This window comes from Carex rostrata, chromosome 18 (genome assembly GCF_964058835.1).
Source record: "Carex rostrata chromosome 18, lpCarRost1.2, whole genome shotgun sequence".
Taxonomy (NCBI): Eukaryota; Viridiplantae; Streptophyta; class Magnoliopsida; order Poales; family Cyperaceae; genus Carex; species Carex rostrata.
In genome coordinates, this window is record NC_135935.1 from 5,383,190 (window position 1) to 5,403,381 (window position 20,192).

General features: G+C 34.1%; 3 protein-coding genes across 5 annotated transcripts; 1 reads left to right on the forward strand and 2 right to left on the reverse strand.

Annotated features, from left to right (window-relative positions):
* Window positions 1-252: 252 nt before the first annotated feature.
* On the forward strand, window positions 253-3,736 carry LOC144569634 (Outer membrane OMP85 family protein). Of its 2 annotated transcripts, none has more exons than XM_078320097.1 (11): window positions 253-483; window positions 569-635; window positions 746-781; window positions 885-1,029; window positions 1,482-1,640; window positions 1,722-1,792; window positions 1,886-1,964; window positions 2,049-2,164; window positions 2,256-2,403; window positions 3,148-3,217; window positions 3,338-3,736. In XM_078320097.1, the coding sequence occupies exons 1-11, from the start codon at window positions 450-452 to the stop codon at window positions 3,493-3,495; spliced, it is 1,083 nt and encodes a 360-aa protein (XP_078176223.1). In that variant the 5' UTR covers window positions 253-449; the 3' UTR covers window positions 3,496-3,736. The 2 variants fall into 2 exon arrangements, with proteins under 2 accessions (XP_078176223.1, XP_078176224.1); XM_078320098.1 differs by having other exon boundaries at window positions 746-770.
* Window positions 3,737-4,460: 724 nt separating this feature from the next.
* LOC144569357 (protein LURP-one-related 5-like) lies at window positions 4,461-6,879 on the reverse strand. Its single transcript, XM_078319661.1, has 3 exons — window positions 6,228-6,879; window positions 5,218-5,338; window positions 4,461-4,915 (listed from the first exon to the last, which is right to left on the reverse strand). The coding sequence occupies exons 1-3, from the start codon at window positions 6,527-6,529 to the stop codon at window positions 4,610-4,612; spliced, it is 729 nt and encodes a 242-aa protein (XP_078175787.1). The 5' UTR covers window positions 6,530-6,879; the 3' UTR covers window positions 4,461-4,609.
* Window positions 6,880-15,994: 9,115 nt separating this feature from the next.
* LOC144569358 (Mitochondrial glycoprotein family protein) lies at window positions 15,995-19,406 on the reverse strand. Of its 2 annotated transcripts, XM_078319663.1 has the most exons (5): window positions 19,375-19,406; window positions 18,930-19,166; window positions 17,850-18,217; window positions 16,890-17,062; window positions 15,995-16,365 (listed from the first exon to the last, which is right to left on the reverse strand). In XM_078319663.1, exons 2-4 carry the CDS (start codon window positions 19,098-19,100, stop codon window positions 16,891-16,893), a joined length of 711 nt encoding a protein of 236 aa, XP_078175789.1. In that variant the 5' UTR covers window positions 19,101-19,166; window positions 19,375-19,406; the 3' UTR covers window positions 15,995-16,365; window position 16,890. The 2 variants fall into 2 exon arrangements, with proteins under 2 accessions (XP_078175789.1, XP_078175788.1); XM_078319662.1 differs by lacking the exon at window positions 19,375-19,406 and having other exon boundaries at window positions 18,930-19,170.
* Window positions 19,407-20,192: the final 786 nt, after the last annotated feature.

Here is a 20,192-nt window from a genome sequence, read left to right on the forward strand (position 1 = left end):
TGAAAAGTCTAAACCGAATCAATCCATTTAACCGATATAATTCAAAATTTCAACTGAACACCTCCATTTAAACCAAAATTTTTCAATTCGATTGAAAACCGAACAAACCGAACCATTTGAATATCCCTAACCCTAATAGTAACTCTCCTAAAAAGCAGAGGTTCTAAAACGGAAAGCGACGGGGTTAGACTTTAGAGGGACAAAAAAGGGCAAAAAATATAAAAGAAAAAGCAAACCATTCGCACTTCCTTCCCAGTCTAGCAGTTCCCGTAGACCGCTTATCTTGCTCAGCGGGCATTCCCAATCCGCGCCAAAGAAGCAATCCTTCCTCTTCCTATCTCCCACGCAAAGCACCTCTAAAAATCTCTCTCCTATTTCTCATCCTCACTCAAATCCAAGGCACCAAGCTTCCCATCCTATGAGCGGATAAACGTCGGGTTTCGGTTTGAATGGGAGCTCAACAGAGCATTCAAGCCGGGAAAGGTACTTCTCGAACTGATTCCTTTCTAGCACGTTTCATTTGAGTTAAATAGCAATTGAATGTCATGTGTTTGTTGAAATGCCACAGCGAAGATTGACTTCAATGTGGACCTTACACAAATGCTGTGTGGAGCTCTCCTTCTGCCTCCCCTCAGGTGACTGTCTTTTGCAGAGAGGCCATTATATATCTTGCAAACATTGAAACATAAGTCCTCGTACTATTCTGGCATCGTGCATTCAAATATCCTTGTTGTTTTTGTTTCAGGAGTGCCGATGGAGGCTTTTCTCAGGTTATAGGAAGGTTATCCATCTACGCTGAGTCTTAACAGCATCTCTAACAAGTAAAAAGCTGTGGTTCTGGAAAGAGTATCTTAATTTTCTTGTTATCTTTCTTATATTGCCAGGTTATCGCTTAAGCATCCAAATCTATTTGGAGGGAATGAGAAATTGGATGTATCATGGGACAAAGGGCTAAATGATTCCCATATTATTATTGCACTTAGGCGGCCCCAATTTGGTCTGTTCTCTCAGCAGTCATTTGTTTTTAAGGTTATCTCCTTTTCCGCACACACACACACATTAATTGTATCATTGAAGTAAGAATGTTGCTTATTCTAGTTATAAACTATAATGGTACCGTGAGAGGTGAGAGGGACTTTCTAGTACATAATAGACTTGTACACAAACCTCTCCTATTTTCTCCAGAAATACACATATTGACCATTCTTCTTCTTTTCATTATTTATTGAATAATAAGAAGAGGTTAATTTGAAATACTTTGGACTGCAATGAAGAAGAAAGGTTTGCAGTCTATATATTAATTCTTGACCTGATGTACATGCGGGTTTTCCTATTTTTCGAGGGCATGCAATAAATATTTGTTTTGGCCAGGTTTACATGATTATCTACTCACAGGTGCACTAGAATAACATAGGGCCTTAAACTGTTGACATGCCACGATTTCTTTATTAATTCTCTCGTTGTTTGAATAATTTAACCAGCACTCAGTTACTCCTGAGATAGCAGTGCATGGATCACCAGTTGATAATTTCACCCAATCAGGGAGTAGAGGGATCAATCTTTGTCGGTTTTCTTTAGGTTTTGATATAGGCGAATCTATTACACCCAACTGGAGCAACACAACTACTATTAAATTCGAGGTGGGTAAACAACATCATCTTACACTGTTTCACATGGTTTTATTTGGCTTCTTTCACTACAACCATTCTTTTCACATGCAGCATATAAAACCAATAAATAATGAAGGACGATCAATTAGAAGTGATGTTGATGGTTTTCCACTAACTCATAGGTAATTATGCAAACAACTTCTGTTTGACTAAATTAAATTTGCAGTTCTTTCTCATTAGCATCTAATAATTTGAAATGGAAATTCTTTTGTAAGTGGGAGTCTCCATGACAATATGGTCGTATTAAAACAAGAATCTGAATATGCTACTACTGAAGGAGACACTTTCTCAAGAGTAAGTTCTTTTTTCCCCCCCAATTATTTATGTATGTTTATTTGTCTTGTAAGTTGTACTTCACCCAAAGCTCTTTTATCTCAGGTGAAATTCCAAATGGAGCAAGGCTTGCCCGTTCTGCCAAAATTTCTTATTTTCAACCGGTTTAAATTTACGGCCTCTAAGGGACTGAAATTGGGACCCACTTTCTTAGTTGCCAGGTGGGTTCGTTCTTTGACTTTTAACATTCTGCTACATTATGTCTAGGGATCATGTTCAAACATAACCTGTGTGGGTTTTTGAATATGACAGCCTGACAGGTGGGTCCATGGTAGGCGACATGGCACCATACCAGGCATTCACAATTGGGGGTCTTGGTAGTGTCAGAGGCTATGGGGAAGGTGCAGTCGGCTCTGGCAGATCTTGTTTGGTGGCAAATAGTGAACTAATTATTCCTGTGGTATGTTAACTGTTATGTCAATGTAGTTCTTTTTCCCCCCTTTTTTCGTAGTAAGCACTTTTCCTATATTCCTTGAATTAAACCACACAAGATTTCATGATGCATACAAATGATGCCAAACATGTCTTGGGCGATTCTGTAACTCCAAAAATCTAAAATTAAGGTCATGGTCAACAAGATAAATAGATTGCCTGTGGCTTTGTGACCAATGAACAAAACTTGTGACCAATATGTGGATTTTAGTTTAGTGAAATAAAAAAAAGGACTCAAGTGCATGTGATGCGTGATCTCAACTCATCAAATCATTTGATGACCAATTAAAAAATAACTTTGAAAGCATATGTTGGAATCTTCTTAGCTCAATTTGCTTAATTCTGGTTCAGGCCCTATTTCAAGCAAGGGAAAAATTGTCATGATGGTTAATGGAAGCTACATTTTAGATCATGTTAATCAAACAGCCATTAGCTACCAGGGATATTGTAATTAATTTGTCTGTTAATTTGGATATAAGAACAGTGAGTGTCTTCTTGGAAATACTGCAAAAATGTGGATAGTAAAAAAGAAGCATGTAAAGTTGCAAACACATATTATTTGAATTCTAGTGATGTTTAGTAACCCATTGCATAAATCCCCAGCCAAATTAGAAATCAGACAAGAAATGCACTTATTTAAGTATATTAAGATTCTTGATCTCATTCTATTCTACTATTGATACATTTATTATAAAATTTTGCTCAATTGTAGACCAAGAATTTTGATGGTTCTCTCTTTGTGGATTGTGGAACTGACCTAGGCTCCGCTCGATACGTGCCTGGTAGCATTCTATGATTGTTGTTTCTTTTTTAGTTGCAAACATATCAATTAAACTTGCTATCACTGATATTTTCATTAACATTTTTAAGTAGTTATATTGTTCTATTTGTATGATTGACAGGTAATCCAGCACTCAGAAATGGAAAACCTGGTTTTGGAGTTGGCTTAGGATATGGTATCCGGTTCAATTCTCATGTGGGGCAATGGCGATTAGATTATGCAGTAAACGCATTTCAAAGGAAAACTATATATTTTGGCATTAATTGTGGCGGTGCATAAGGTCAAACGAGAAGATTATTCACACAGAGGTCGCATTTGGATTCTATGCGCATGACTGACCTACGGAAGAGACGGTAGAGTAGATTATTTAAAAGTTGGTAGCACCATAGAATATTTATCCAATTTAATTTCTGATGTGTAAAATACTAAAATGGGTCTGACAGGATGTTCTAATTCGTTTTTTACTCGCTAATTATACGGACACCCAGGACAAAATTTGATACTGTAAATATTTGTAAAATAAACTCGATATAACTGATTTGTGATGTTATCTCTCTCTCTCTGTGTATTTTTTTTTTTAATACAATGCCAGGACGGAGGCACGTAGCCACCTCTCTCCTCTCTCCCCCTATCGTGATGCTCGACATTGCTCGCCCAAAAAGGCCTTAACTAAGCAAAAAATAAAAAAAAAATCCAAGTCAAACAGGCCGACTATTAGCATGTTATGATGTTAAACTCCTAGTCTTTTTCTTAATATTATTTTCAGATGAGGCTAGGTACAAAATTCAGATCCAGTGCAAAACCTAGCCAGGTAGAATGAGATCTTAAAGCATCTCCATCAATACAATTGATTAACAATTGCAAGACAGTTGTCAAATTAAAAGTAGCCATTAATTGCAAAATAAATATATTTATGAAAGAGTAATAATTGTAAAATTTTACTTTTAAAAGAATAGTATTCGCCAATTTCTCAAATGAAAGTGCTTGTGAAAGAGTTCAATATTTTTGAAAATAAAAATGGAATTGCCAACAAAGCTTTTGCAATTGCATTTGCAAGCTATTAGAGATGCTCTGTCATCCATTTCAATCCGGCCTAAATCTCAAAACGGACCCCTTATATTCAAAATAGGCAGCAAATTGATTTTGGCTCAGCCGGAAGTATTTTAGCTCATGTACTGATATTATATGCAAATATACAACGCCTCAATAATTTGCAAAATAGGAAAAAAAGAAAAGAAATGCAATTGATGCACACGGCAAACTCAGTACTAGATTAGAATATTATCCTTCTACAACTAATATGAACACAATTCACCACAATAGGAAAGCATAACATACTATGGAAAAACTAAGGTTCTCAGCTGCATACATGAAATTAGTTAACGTAACCATTTCACATTACCACCTCAGCAGGATGCTCCTCCAATAGTGTGCCACCATTCGGTATGACGTGGTGATCTCCTGCCAGGGTGGCGCTGCTCAAATCTATCTCCTCTTCACCGATACCTGGTTCATCACTGCAGACTTGATCAAGCACAAGCACCAACCCCATGATGAATGCCGCATCGACATGCGGCGCCAGGAAGAGAGAAAACACATCTTTCCCCATCACCACGTGTGCATCTGGATCCACCTTACGTTTTATCTCTGCCACCAGTAACGCTGCCTCACCCTTTGGGGCCGTCCCCTCAAATAGCACCTTTACAATTGTTACTGGCACGTTAGTTGGCAAGTTTCGGACAATTTTGAAAGTACACAATCCTCAAATTGGCAGACAAGTGCAGATGGATGCAAGAAGATTCTAAAAACTATACATTTGGGGTTTGGCTTGCAAATTTTAACCAATGTGGCGTGAACATTTTTACCACATCAGCTCAATACTGTGGCTAATTCACAGATGTGGGGTACTTAGAAATTGACATTTTACGAGCAATAGAATGAAAAATTCATAGATTAGAGAGCTATGTAATCTTAGTTAAATGACCAAATTAATCACATTACCTTACAACAACGTTGTGAAAAGGAACCTTCTATTCTATACTCGGTCTCTGCCTCTGTGGGGCCGACTCCTCCATGCACCTCAACCACCATGCCGGCACGGTCCCCACCAAATATCGATGATCTAATCCAATATTTCATCATAGTAATGTAAACAATTTTAGGATCTTTCCGAAATTATGAAAGGTGATGTTAGCTGCACTACATAAGATGCCATCACAGAGCTGGTCTACATATTTTTCTTTCTCACACAATATATCTCTATTTTCACGGATTTCCTTTTCCAGTAGAATATGTATACAATTCTATGCCTAATTTTTGATCCACTATACCTAGGGGTGTTCAAACAGACGGTTCGGTTAAAACCAAACTAAAATTAGCAAACCAAACTTTTTTTCGGTTTTCAAAATTAGAATTGAACCAAACCGATTAAATTTATAATCCGATTAAGAACCGAACCGAATAAACCGAAGTAAATTTCGGTTTATTTGGTTCAAACCGAAATAAATAGTAATGCCATTATTAATGAAAATTACACATGTTCATACACAAATTGTTCAATTCCATACAAAATATATAGATATTTTAAAATATTTAAACTAAAATAAAAGAAAGGAAGCAATGATTGAACCAAACATAATATAAACCATACTTGAATAATATAATTCGGTCGGTTAGGTTTAGTTGGTTTTGGAAAGTCTAAACTGAACCGATCCATTTAAACCGAAATAATTAAAAAATTCAACTGAACCGATCCATTTAAACTGAAATTTTTCGGTTCGATTGAAAACCGAACAAACCGAACCATTTGAACACCCCTGACTATACCTTTTCAATTTGGTAAGAGTTTTGGGGAGGTTGATTTTTGGCAGTTGAAAACCCTCTAAAATTGTCTCATGTTATGGATTAATTGAAAGAGAGAAAATTTCCAAATAGATTGAAAGCATCAATCTAACTTTTGAGCATTTAACACATTCACAAAACAAATAATCGTTTAAATCCTTCTTACATACCTCCTCACAGTAAACAATGGCTTCTGATTTTGTCCATCAACTCTCTCTCCAGCAAAACCTTCCCACCTATTGTGCAAACTAGGCCTCTTCTTTCTAACAGTTAAAACGGGCTTGCCACCCGGATCCATTAACACCAGTTCACCCGATACCGAAGGATACATGTCAACTCTAAATGCTAGCTCGCCGGTACAGTGATCATACACCGCAAATCCATCTCCTTGTGCGAAAAGAGAAGTCTTTCTGACCGTTAGTTCTCTCTCTGTGTCTGAGCAATACTCCTCTGATATCACGGGTTGTTCCATTGTTGATTGAAAGTTCAAATCTCCCTTGGTTTGAACGACGGGAAGAGATATTATTGGTTTTTAGAGGTTCGTTCTAGCGGTATTGGTTGGAGAGAGAGATGTCACCGAAGTCGGTTTCTCAGTAGGAAATTTCAAAACTTCAATATTTGAATTTTTGTAAGTTGGGAATCAGGGTCAAAAAGAGAGATAGAGATTGCTTGGCTTTGGGTTTAGCGAAGCAGAATCAGTGAGATCAAAGTAACGAAGTATGTGGGGTTTACTCAAAATCGAATCTTGTGGTAAGAGAGAATCATGAACTGGAAATGGGAAAAATTAGGAGAATAGTTATAGGGAGTCACAAAAATTAGCACGTCCCTCTCTTTGAATCCGTATCACCCTAGGTACCTGAGGTGCAAGTTATAAATTTGGGCCGTTCTTTTTATGTAGCACGAATATCAAAGCAGATCCCCTTAAGTTTCAACTGACTCCGGATTGAGTTTGGCCCACATGGATTAATGTGGACCGTCCATTTTTTAAAATTGCACCTCAGGTACCTTGGAGACACGGACTGCCTTTCTTTTGCTCTCGTAGAGTCATTCTCTTTCCGTTGTTTTTGATTTCTTTTTGTAGATTTCTGGTTCCCTATACCGACGGGCATTTAAAAGAAAAAAAAAAGGACAAAGAAATATTTTTTATAGCTGATTATATGCTTGGGTAGATCACCAGATCTGGCGTGTATTTAATATTGGTTGAAGGTAAATGGTCTATCTCCACAAAAAGCGAACACAAGAATCTAGAAGAAGAAAAGCTTTGAATTTGTTAAATAAAACGTGAGAGTGACCTCTAAATCTAAACGTGAGAGTGAACTCTTAATTTTGAACAAATCATTTTGATTTTAAAAGTCTCTCACTATTAATCAATTTTATGCAGTGCAGTTTAAGATTTTTTAATTTCTTTCAAGTGACTTCATTAGAAGAAATACAATAACCTTTTACTAATTTATTTAACATAGGTGGACATATTATAATTTATAGTGGTGTACTACGTATTTGAACAAACAATAAAAGAACGTAATATTTACTAAAAATTTCATATTTATGAAACAAAATACATAACGTAACATTTTTTATCACCATATATGTAAGGAACGTAATATAAATCATATTTTATATTTGCTATTTTATTGTTTATTTTTACTTATATAATTAAAAATGTAAAAGATGGAGGCATACAGTGAAATGAAAATGAAGACATTAAAGAAAATATATATATGTAATTTGGTGGTATAAGAAATAATAGAACTAACAACACTTTAAATTTCAAAACTAAAGTATAAAAATTGACTAATACAGTTTATCTCAACGTGAGTAATTATTGACCTTTTATTTTATATTTTTTTAAATTTAATTTATTGAAAGAAATATTTTCAGGTTTGATAAAGTTAAATTGGTCAATATAAAATATGAAATTATTAGAAAGAGGGGACCGAAAGGATAGGAGCTACTGGAGACCGTTATCATTTAATCACTATTGTGGGCCCTAATTCGAGGAACCAATCACCCAAGTCCATGTATTGTGGACACGCGGGGCACGCATGGGGACGGAGTTGGTGCTGCGATCTTTTGCTGCTTGGTGAGGTTTGGGTCAGGACTCAGGAGTCAAGATTCAGATATTAAATATCTCTGTATTTGTGGTGTATTTGTTATCTCTGTATTTGTGGTGTATTTGTCACCACAAATTCAGAGATTTTTGATATCTGAGTTTTGATCATAATCACAATATTTATGAATTAAATTTGAATTAAATTTCAATAATTTGTTTTTTTAGTGATATCGAACTGAACGCTGAATTATTCGGTTGACCGAATTAAATACGAACCTTTTCCGAAATTTTTGAATTATTTGCTAATTTTTTTTCTGAATTTTTCTTAGGACATTTTGTTTTTGTTTTTTTTGCTCTTTTGCAGGACTGATATATCTGGTCCGAATAATTCTGAATCATTTTCGAATTATATCCGAATCATTCCCGAATCACGAATTTTTGATTTCGTTGAACCGAACCCGAATAATTCATTTGTCACTATGGAATGGTGATCAAATAAATCAAAATCTGTTGGGTTTTTCAACAGTGAAAATGATTAGTTGTACAATCTGAATCCTTTAATTTTACATACGAATAGATCTGTTTAAAGTACGGACGACTGTAAAAATAAAACTAATGACTGAGAATCAATTTTTTATTTACGTGAATAAGGTACTTTGCAAAGTAAAATCTTCACGTCTATTGAGCCGTAGCACGGGAGGTCTCTATGCAACCCATTTATATATATATATATATATACTAGTATCGTGTCCATGCGTTGCAACGGGGGCATATTATAAGAAAAAAAAATATCAATGAAAGTAATAATTATCAAAAAATTAAGAGACATGTTAATAGAGAATTTATATGATTATGTAGCCGCACTATTGGTTTGGTTGGCTGGATACACAAAAAATCATCAGGCTTTCTCTATTGGTTTGGTTAAGCGGTTGGTTTAATGGATGTTAAATACACGTGGCACGCAAAAAGCCACGGAGCGGATTAGGGGCGCAAAGCGTCTTTGCTCTTGCAAGTTTTCAACGAGGAGAAAACAAACAATAAGGCCTACGGGCCATGTAAGAACCCAAAAAAAAAAGCAAACAATAAAACAAAGGAAAGAGAGAACATTGCTTGATTCTACAATTTTTCTTGTATAGTGTGTTTTTCAAACTCACTAAATTATTGGTGAGTTTAATTTTAAAATCTGAATTTATTTTTAATGATGAATTTAAATTATAAAAATTGATTCATTTTACTAGTGATATGTTTACAGTTAAATTTATCAAATTTTGAATTAATTTAGTGTAAAGTCAAGCGGTAAAAAGTAAATATTAAATGTATTAAAATTAATTTATAAACATTTTTTTTGAACATTTGACTTTATACTAAATTAATTTGAAAATATATTAATTTGACATCTAAACATATCACTAGTGAAGTTGATCGGTTTTAATGATTTGAATTTGTTATTTAAAGACAGTTCAATAGACTATTGGGCTAAGCTCACCAAAGAATTAGTGAATATTGTTGATATTACTGTCCAAAATAAAATATTTAAATTTAGATAATATTTTTAGGGACAATTGATTACATGTTCATCAAAACTCTATTTTTTATTTTTCCATCAACACTCAATAATATCTATTTCCTCATCAAAATTAACAAATCTTTGAGATTTCCCCTTTTGTCCGTCTAGTTGAAATAATTTTTGTTGCATTTAATTATGTTATCATTAGTCTTTTAATAAAATTGAGAAGTCAACTTTATCCCTCAACCAAATTCCACTGCTTCCCTTGTCTAGCACAATAATATTTTTTGAATTTTATTTTAAAGTCTTTTATGAGCACTTCTCCCTAGGAATCTAAATCTATTTTTTTTTAAGAGAAAGAGCACCCTTTTTTTTCTTCCATCTTAACAGTTTAAAATGATAGATTTTAAACGGTTCGGATGCAAAAAAAGAGGGTGCTCCAGAGCAGATTTGGTTGCTTCTCCCTAGAGAGTTGCCACAGGGAATGAAATCTAGAGGACCCTCCTATTCTTCAATCCGAACCGTTCAACATCGATCAAACGGCTTCAATTACATCTGATTTATTTGTGTTTTGAGATTCGTACCATGTTAAAAAGAAATTGAAACCGTTTGATTGATATTGAACGGTTCGGATTGGAGAGTAGAAGGGTCCTCCTTTTCTCAAGAAAAGGAGCAGATTGGCTTCCTTGGCAAAGGGGTAGAAGCTGCCTAAATTTCGTCTCCCTTCCATATTAGGTTCAAGTTTATTTTCATCTTATGACAGGAAAGACAAAGAATAATAGTATACATTATCCATCTGTTTGGTCTCTTGAATTCTTTTAGAAAAATGACATTTTTGTATCTCTTGGATGCTAATTATGATACTCCAAAACAACTTATTTTTACCTTTGAATGAACTAGGATCAACATATGGTGGTTTCAGTCCAAACAGAAGTACATGGTTTCATCTTATTTGTCCGTCCAGTTCTCATGAGCTCAAATCAGATAAACAAAATAAAAATAAAATAACACGCATATTTCTCTATCTAAATGATATTAAACAGGATCATACACTGTACAAAAGCTTAATTATAATGGGAAAAATTCCTAGTGTATCCATCAAAACTTTTAAAATAGCCAATTTCTCCATCAAAACATCTTAATATCCAATATACCCGTAGAAATGTAACATTCTTTCTTCTATTCCCTTTTATTCATTAAATCTATTATTTAATTATTTTGAAAATTAAATTTACAACTATACCCTTCCTTTCAAATCTCTATGGAACCATTGCTAACTTGGGAAGCTTCAAGGTTAGCTGATATCTCTTCCTCTCTCTATACTCAATTTCTTCATTCATTCATTTAGTTAGTTTCTTTTATGTTGTATGTTCAAAGGATTTCGAGTTCAATGAAATGATAAAGTCACATGAATTGATTAGATCAATTTCAATTAGTTAATCTTAGTATTTTGAAAAATGACTAAAGATAAAAATGGAAATGCTAGGCAGATGGCAGAGACCTTGTATTCGCAGTTCTTCTCATATCATGATTTAATTCATGTGAGAGGCATCAAGAATCTTTTGGATGAAATATGGACTGCACAAATTAAAATAGTCGAAGCTGATCTCGAAGCTCCAACAAGTTATTAGTCAAATTTCTCATCCTCTCTCTATACTCTGGCGCTTTGATTTGAATTACGAACACTCAATCAATTCAGAACTTTCCAACTGGGTAGGCCAAGGTCGAAGCTATTGTGAGTGGGAGCTGAGAAATAGGTACTTCAATGTCAAAATATCAGTTTCTGATGCAAAGGTCACCGACCATCTCACTTGCTCGGTCAAAAGTTTACAACTTCATGGCTGAAAGTCTTGCCATTGGCGTTCTTTTAGTAAAGAAGAATAATTAGCAGGTAAATAAAAGAATCCAAAAAAGAATTGCAAGGTTGTTTGAGTATAGAGAGAAGAAGAGAGATTTGATTAGCTGACTTCGAAGCTCCCAATTTAGCAATGACTCCATAGAGATTTGACAGGTATAGTTGTAAATTTAATTTTCAAAATAACTAAATAATAGATTTAATATATAAAAGGGGATAGAAAAAAGTGTGTTAAATTTTTATGAGTATATTGGATATTACGATGTTTTCATGGAGAAATTGGCTATTTTAAAAGTTTTGATGGGTACAGTAGAAATTTTCTCAATTATAAAAGTCCGGTTTAATTAGCATTAATCTTTCTTCTACTTTTTATGGATTTTTTTTAAATTGGTATGACTTGAGAATCACAGAGCAGTGCGTGTTGGAAAATTATAAAGGTCAAATAATTACGTTTTATCTAGAGATCAAATAATTACATCTCATTTAGGGATCAAACACTTATATTCTGATGAAGGAGAAACAACTCCACCCTAACTTATGGACCGTCTTATGCCAAAGCCGACTCATGAAACATAATCATAAGTGCAGAATTCAATACTTAATTGCATAACATTGGTCATGGAATCCTCAAGTGCAGAGCCGTCTCTGTGTGCACGGGACAAGTCTTCAATGGCAAGAAGCCCTTCTCACCGTTACGTAGTATGGTTGTGAATTAAGTCTTACAAGACAGCAAGACATACCTTTGAGAAACCCTTTTTCATATTTCCTAATTAATTTCTCTTCTCTAATCTTTGATGGTGGAACATGAAGAGAAGACACTCAAATTTCTCCTTCTACATAGATTGTCGAATATCTTAATTTCATATTAGATCACTTAAGTGTGACAATTATATATGACAATATACAATTCATAAAGTATATTACATGTATGTACAACATTGGATTATGATCCAAAAGTGCACACTAAAGTTAATTACTTGGATTGATGATCTTTCTTTTATTCATGTAGTGGTCCTGTCATCCGATTTTTTTTAAGTACTCTCAAAAAATAAAAAAATAACAAAAATACCCTTGATTTTCAAATTGTTTGAAAAATGTCCTAACTGTCAGTATACATCTCTAAAAAAAATCATAGCAAACCGTTCCACTGTGGCATTGTCAGGTGTGGAAGAGGACTGCCCCCACTGTGGAGCTGTCAGGACATTTTTCAATTTTTTTTAACAATTGAGGGTATTTTTTTTTATTATTTGAGGATATTTAAAAAAAAAAGGTCCTGTCAGCTGTCGCAGTTGACCTCCTAAGAATAAATCAGGTGCTATTTTTAATTTTCTCAAGCTAAAAATCCAGGAAGAAAGAAACAAAATTAAGAGCATTTTAGTGATGCATGTGTTTAAGAGACTTGGAGTAAGTCACATGGTGAGAACGAAAAAAATGTGTAAACAAAGTTTATCGGATATGGTTGGAGTAAACTTCTTCTTTTCGATTTAGGTGGAAAAATACGGTACGCGCGCTTTTCGTATAAGAAATTTTTTTTTTTTTTTGGCTGACCAATGTTTAAAGAGAAAATTTGTATTTCAATAGTATTTCATAGATTATGCCTTTCAGTCTTTCTGCTCTTTTTTCTTTTTCTTGATACTCCTTTGTATTCTCTTTTCTTTTTTGAATCATCTTCTGCCTTTCTTTATCCTATGGAACAAAGGAGTATAATATAATATGAGCAAGTCTATGGTACTATGCATATTACGATTTGATACCGTATTACGGCTCTATATTCGAGTTTTCAAATCCTAACAGTCGATCCGAACCGTTCATCTTGTTCTCCATATTAATATGTGTTTGGAGACCAAATTTTACATTTTTTGAAATTTTTTTACTATTTTTATAAATTTATTGAAAATCATTGTTTTTGGATGGTCCAGAGTTTTCAGATCAAGTGATTTTCTAAATATCTAAAAAAACAGTAAAAAAATTTCAAAAAATGTAAAATTTGGTCTCCAAACACATATTAATATGGAGAACAAGATGAACGGTTCGGATCGACCGTTAAAATTTGAAACCTCAAATATAGAGCTGTAACACGGTGTCAAATCGTAATATGCATAGTACATAGACTCACTCATATAATATTACTGTACTAGACATAAAACTGCTTGTACCGGTTCTGGTTAGTGTCTACTGATCATATTAAACCAGTAAATCCACAAATGAAACAGCTCTCACAAAAAAAAAAAAAAAAAAAAAAATCCACAAATAAAACAAATCATGCGGTTTTTCAATTGGACCCAATTTTTTTTTTTTTTTCCAAAATTACCCCAACTATGAAAAAAATATTTCAAGACAATTAAATCTTGTTAACCCTATTCTAACTCAGTTCTCCCAAATTGAGTAACTCAGAAGTATCAACAAAAGCAGAGTACTTCTATATAAATTTTAGGTGTAGGTCTTTTGGAAACATAAATAGACATGCAAGCTAACAATACCAAACGTAACAAAAATATGGAACAGATAGTGAAAATCCTCGTTCAAGAAACAAGAAAGAAAATTTTCATAAAATTGTACCTTGCTTTTGATAGCGTTCATCTGAAGTAACTATTTTTTTTTCTCTGTTTTTTTTTTTGCAAAAGTCAGAAGTAACTCAAGAACTTGCCATCCTAATACATAAGAAATACATTAGGACGTAAATATATTTTTTTCCATCAACTTTGTAAGCATCGGAGGAAGAAGCTTGAAGGCAATGAGCTGTTAGAACTTGAACAATGGAGAAACATCAATAAGTTAGAAGTTCTTGAATATTAATTCATTCTTTATTTTCTTTATTTTCTCTGAAAGAGGATTAGTGGAAGGAGAAGGGAGGCAATTTTCTCTTCCCATAATTTGCTAGAGAAGAAGTTGGAGCCAAAGAGAGGTTTAAGAAAAGTTTCTTAATATATTATTTTTTCTTGGGAGGATTAGTGTGAGATTGTGACGCAAATCAAAATTCCAACTAGACCCAAACCCGAATTTGAACTCGGATTCGGACTTAGCATGGGTTAATAGTTTTTCAATCTGCTTGAATGACTAGGCACAAGTCTCAAAAATGGATCCCATAGTCCCACTAATTCATCATTTTCTATGATGATTAATTGCAATATTAAATTATGTTACATTTTCTTTGAGACTTAATTATGTTACTATTTTTTAAATTTGACTATTTATATTCTCTACATGTTTTAATTATGTTAGAGTTTTCAAGAGTTGGTCATTATGTGTTATTAGTTTCTACGTTGGACTTTTAGTTTTTCTATGTATTATGTGATGGATGTATTATAAGAAGAGATGACATGTCATCTTCTTCTTTAAGCTTTTGATAATATATGTTATGTTTCTTCTCTTCTCTCTCGTGATTTCTCTTCTTGTCTTAATCTCCTCTTAAATTGTTCAATATTTCACCAAATCAAACAAAACCTGCATATGCAGAGTAGAGTTTGAAACGTGTTGACGTCAGATTGGGAGGAGAGGGTCTCTGAGGGGAGAGGATTTCTTTCCTTTTTTGATTTTGTGGAGTAATTGGGAATTTTGGGAGACACGGGGTTTAAGAAAGCGGAGCCTCGGAGTACTATATTTCCAGCTCTAACTATTAATAGAGAAGGTTAATAAGGGAAAAAAAAGTAAAGAAGGGAAACTTTCTAAAGAAAAAAAATCTGCTCGGATTCATGCTAATATTATTTTAACAGTGAACTAAAGGTCCTAAACTTGATGAATTGTATTAAAATTCTAACTCTTTATGCTTTAATGTTCTCAAAATTTTACTTGAGACTCGTCCTAAATATTCTATAGTGGTGGCATGTTTTTACCTGCTTATCACTTTACCAACTAAGAGTACTCCTGTGTAACCTTAGTAGCTTACTATGTACTGGTACTGGCTATGAATTGATACTTTCTCTCTTCTGGAGTCCGTCCTTCTATTGTACTATGAAAAGAAACTTTTCACTCTATTAATTGACCTTTTATTGTACTCTGAAAAGAAACTACTATAGAATTGACCTTTTTGCCAGTAGCGGTAGCAGTACATAGTAAAAAGGTCAACTATTGCTACATTGAAAATAAACTTTTCACTCTATTAATTGAGACAGCTATTCTATTACTCGACACTTATTATTTTTACTCACGAAAGAGAAGCATCTTATTAAAAAGGCTAAAATACAAATAATATTACATTACATTATCCCCTCTCATGATAAAATGTCATGGAGACCTGGTAATACATTCCTTCAGAAAAATAAGTATACCAGCTTACGACTGCAATAATACTGTACTATGTCTATACGTACCGTTGTGTACTTGTGGTTATTATGGATATTACCTGCTCCTCATTTATGCTATTGTTAACTATCATTAGTTCAAAAGAAATGTCATAACTCAAATCAGTCAGACAACAGTGTAATACTGCAACAAAGCACAGAAATAGCTAGTATTCCATACCAGGATCCATAGCGGATGAAAAAACCATTGATCCTAGAGAAGGAATCATGATCAAAGAGCATGCCAAGAGTAACAATTTCTTCAATTGCTGAAGACGTCCACAATAATTAAATCTGAGTATCTGACCTAAATGCTCAGCTCCTTAAAAAAGATAAAAGCATGGTTCCTAAATGTTCCTCTTTTGCACAATCTAGGGCTTTCTGCAACAGAGGATCCGTACTCTTTTAAGAGCAACCTAGAAAATGCATTTCTATAAAAGACAATGCCTCAAAATAATCCAGCAATTTTTACATAGCATCTTGAATAAACGTATCATCTTTTCAAGAAGGAAAGAGAGCAAATATCTTTGTGATTACAGTAGTTTCCGAAGCTTTTTGACAAGTTTTCCAATATTAATTATTGCTCATCTGGATATTCCTATTTCATGTTGACCTGCATGATATTAAATTGTTAGCATCACCTTTTGTTCAAAAAGATAAAACCATCAGTTATCAAAATATACATGGCGCCCCATCTGAAATATTCTTTTCAGTTCTTTTAATGTACCAGAAATAACAGTACTTCTATTCTTTCCAAATTAAAAGATGAAAGAATGCCACCGGAAACCACTGCAATTTAGATGATATCTACCAGTTTCGCAATGACCACAGGGATTATTGAACTGGATATCAAGCAGAACAGACCAGAGCACTGGACCTGACCTTGATTGACCCATAGGTACCAACCTGAAGAATTACGACTATTTATTTATCAATTTATTGCATTTTACCCTTTTTGTTGAACCTAGGAGTTTGGTCTTTAAGTTCAACTAATCCTACGAAGTATGCTCTGGCATGCAATTAAGCACAGAAAAATAATTGATGAAAAAGATCTGAACTGCTGCACAGTTCTCCATTTTGAAATACTTTCTTGTACTTGATCTTGAATAAGAGCAGAAGTAAGAACAATAAAGTCACCTCAAGCTTGAATTCTGTCACTGATAAATGTGCCGACGGTTTTAAACCACTTCATAAGCTTGCGGTGATCCTTTACATAAAGCCATGCTTGCAAGAAAGGGAACAGGCTTTCATTTATTCCACGAGCCTCAATGTACAAATGAAATGCATCTCTCACTTTTGGATCTAATTCCCTGCCAATTCAAACATCTCATGTTACTCATGTTCTCATAAAAATTAAAAAAAGTGTTGCCCAAAATGAACATAATCTAGGTGATAAGTAAATTTTCCATGGACATTACTAAATGTTTACTAGAATAATACACATACTTTCTTTTTCTTGTTTGTTTCAGTTTAACTTAATTTATGCTTGTCATTTGTTTTGTATTCATATGCATTTCAGCATATTCCATTTTAGGTGTTTGTAGCTCACTTTTTTGTGTAACAACCAAAACAAATTACAAACCAATATGGCGAAACATAACAAGAGCACTTTGTATGCATTATTAGATCCCCAGTCTTGTAGTTAACCAGTTCAAATTGATCTGTTCATATCTGTCTTTCTGTGTTTCACTTTATTTCTCAAATGACAAGGAAAAGACAAAATTTCTACCAATGCAAACTATAAAACCTTAATTGAGATGCATGCTAACAACACCAAAACAGCCAAGCTAACCATTACATAGTGGCAATTTTTGAAACCCCAACTCTAATACTTCATTATTTTCCTAAGCCCAAATTGAACTACATCAAGTGATTGAATTTAGTGCGGGGACGCAAGTTTGTGGTCAACTTATAAAAAGATTTTGCCAAGTTATGTAAAAGGATTTAACGACACTTTAATTCTATTGCTTAACCGAACCTTCTCTTCAAAGGTCAGTCTTACTAAACAACCGAAATAAGTGTTCACTGAGACCACAGAGATCCGCAGCTTTGTTTTTCAATCAAAAGTTACTGTGGTTTAGTTTGAAACCAACTTACTGAAAAACACGGCCCTTATACTCGTGCAGAGTTTCTGGACCCACTTTCTCACCAATCTCCTTTCCGATCTTTGGTCTGAGACAAACTGAGTGAATACCAATTGCATCAGGATATAAACCACAGAGAAAATGCAGAGACTCCTCTCTCCCTTCCTTTGAGACCTCAACATGGAGAAGCAGCTGATTTATTGAGTCATCCGAATCGTTGCCACCTGTTTCATCCTCATCAGCTCCAGGTGGGATTAGGTTGTCAAGCCGCATTACTGAAAGGGAGATCTCTTCAGTGTTGTTGTAGGTGCGACGAAGCACCAGCCCATCTTGGTCAAGAGCACCTTTAATTATTGTGTAGGGGGAAGGAGGGTTGACTTTCTACAGAGAGCGTATAAGACAAAGTGTAAGCTGAAAAGTTCAAAGTTACAAGAATGATTTTATTTGTCATATTAAAATTTAAAATTAAGTCTAAAATTGGTACTGCTACAAAATTTTCATACCAATGATGACAAGCTTTGATTAGAGTTACAGTTCTATTTAAATTCTCTCCCTAAAATTGCAATTCCAGATGTCATTTAACCAATCAATTGGTCCAGAAGCTTATAGAGTAGATAACCAATCATTCAGGATTTCATATTCTTAAATCATTAGATATAATAGCAGATAACAAAGAAAGTATTTTCTCAATCAGTTAATCCCTGTAGTAATTTCAGCCAAGGGGCACAACAACAACAGAAATATTAATAACAAAAATATTCATGGACCTCAATTGTAATTCCATTTCAAATTTCACTAGGTACTAAACAAGAGAATAACAAATACTACGCTTTTGGAAGTGAGTACTGACAAAGAATAAGGTTTCTTGTTTTTATCAATACAGTTCGCTTTTGGAGTCTCTTGCGACCAGTAGGCATAACAAACATAACATATTTCCGTTATCACGAAAAATAGCCCTTTACATCACAGAATTGAGAACTGAAGGAGACATTTTAGGTGGTCACTTGTTCATTTAAATCACCAAACTAGCTATTTACTTCAGAGATTTGAGAATTGAAGTGAGGAAGAGTTAGAGGGGGGAGAGAGAGAGTACGGGTGGAGGAGACATCTCGGAGATTTCCGAGTAGTGATCCTTTAGCGAGCGGAGTATAATTGAATTCACGGCGTTGGAGGTGGAGGAGACCGAGGCGGAGGCGGAGAAAGAGCGGCTGCGAAGACAGGCGGACAAGGCGGAGGTTCCGCCGGAGATATACCGCCGCCACATTGAGAGTTGGTCTACGGTGACTCGAGGAGAAAAAGAGAGGGTTTCTCTCTCGGTTGGGTTTTGGGAGGGTTTTGTGGAACTCACATCCCCTCAGGTTACCGGACTGAGTACAATTGAATCAGACGGTCTAACATTGTTCTATTTAACTTGGCACAAATCTCAAATCAATAATAATACTGGCCCCTCTGTCATCCCGAGCAAGGAACGGCTGAGACTAAATCTGGGCCGTCCATTTAAACTATGTTGAGTCAGGTACCTGGGAGGATACGTATCCGGGTTTTGTGTTGGTGAAGTTCGAAGATTCGAGTTGTTTCGATTCGAATTTTTTTAGTCTTCTGTATTGATATTTCCTGATATCAAGAGTTCTAAAGTTTTTTATAGTATTGTTATTAGTTTAAAAAGCACTACTCTTAGTAATATATTAATTAAAAAAAAATTCTCAAACAGTAAAAAATATTTAAAAAAATAAGAGTGAGTGTATGGTAATATGCATAGCACGATTTGGTCCGTGATATGGATCAATATTTTTGTTTTCAAAATTCTAATGGTCGTTCCGGACCGTTCAACATGTTTTTCATATAAATATGTACTTCCAGACTGAATTTTATATTTTTTAGAATTTTTTTATTATTTTTAAAGATAGATAGAAAATCACTGTTTTTGGATGGTCCAAAAACAGTGAGTCTTATTATACAAAAATACGTACAAATTTGTCTGTTTAAAAATGTTAAAAATCTTAATATGTGTCTCGTGAATAATAACACAAAAATTACGTAGAAACAATTATCTAAATAATGAAACATTTAAGAAACAAAAAAGTCTGAAGAGTATAATTTGAGAGATGATGGTTTCAAACTTTCAATAGAAATTATTTATTTAAGAGAAACAAAAAAAATTGAACCATTGTATAAAATTAATCTTGTATGTAGGAACCAATGTAATGACAAGATGGTTTTAATAAACATTATTAGAGGGAATCAGTTTTTGATATAGTAGCAAAGATAATATTCTCCATCTGAAATATTACAGGTTTTAAATCTAAATGTAAGAATTTTCTATGAATATTAAATAGTTGAGTGCCTTGACTTTCAA

What these genes read in the sequence shown, in the direction of transcription:
- LOC144569357 (XM_078319661.1), bottom strand. Translation starts at nt 6,529, where the DNA reads ATGGAACAACCCGTGATATCAGAGGAGTATTGCTCAGACACAGAGAGA. An exon ending in CCATTGTTTACTGTGAGGAG is followed by an intron (nt 5,339 to 6,227) that starts GTATGTAAGAAG and finishes ATATTGGATTAG; the next exon opens with ATCATCGATATTTGGTGGGG. An exon ending in TTTCACAACGTTGTTGTAAG is followed by an intron (nt 4,916 to 5,217) that starts GTAATGTGATTA and finishes ACAATTGTAAAG; the next exon opens with GTGCTATTTGAGGGGACGGC.
- LOC144569358 (XM_078319663.1), bottom strand. Translation starts at nt 19,100, where the DNA reads ATGTGGCGGCGGTATATCTCCGGCGGAACCTCCGCCTTGTCCGCCTGT. An exon ending in CCGAGATGTCTCCTCCACCC is followed by an intron (nt 18,218 to 18,929) that starts GTACTCTCTCTC and finishes CGCTCTCTGTAG; the next exon opens with AAAGTCAACCCTCCTTCCCC. An exon ending in TATAAGGGCCGTGTTTTTCA is followed by an intron (nt 17,063 to 17,849) that starts GTAAGTTGGTTT and finishes TTGAATTGGCAG; the next exon opens with GGAATTAGATCCAAAAGTGA.
- LOC144569634 (XM_078320097.1), top strand. Translation starts at nt 450, where the DNA reads ATGGGAGCTCAACAGAGCATTCAAGCCGGGAAAG. An exon ending in GAGCATTCAAGCCGGGAAAG is followed by an intron (nt 484 to 568) that starts GTACTTCTCGAA and finishes GAAATGCCACAG; the next exon opens with CGAAGATTGACTTCAATGTG. An exon ending in CAACTACTATTAAATTCGAG is followed by an intron (nt 1,641 to 1,721) that starts GTGGGTAAACAA and finishes TTTCACATGCAG; the next exon opens with CATATAAAACCAATAAATAA.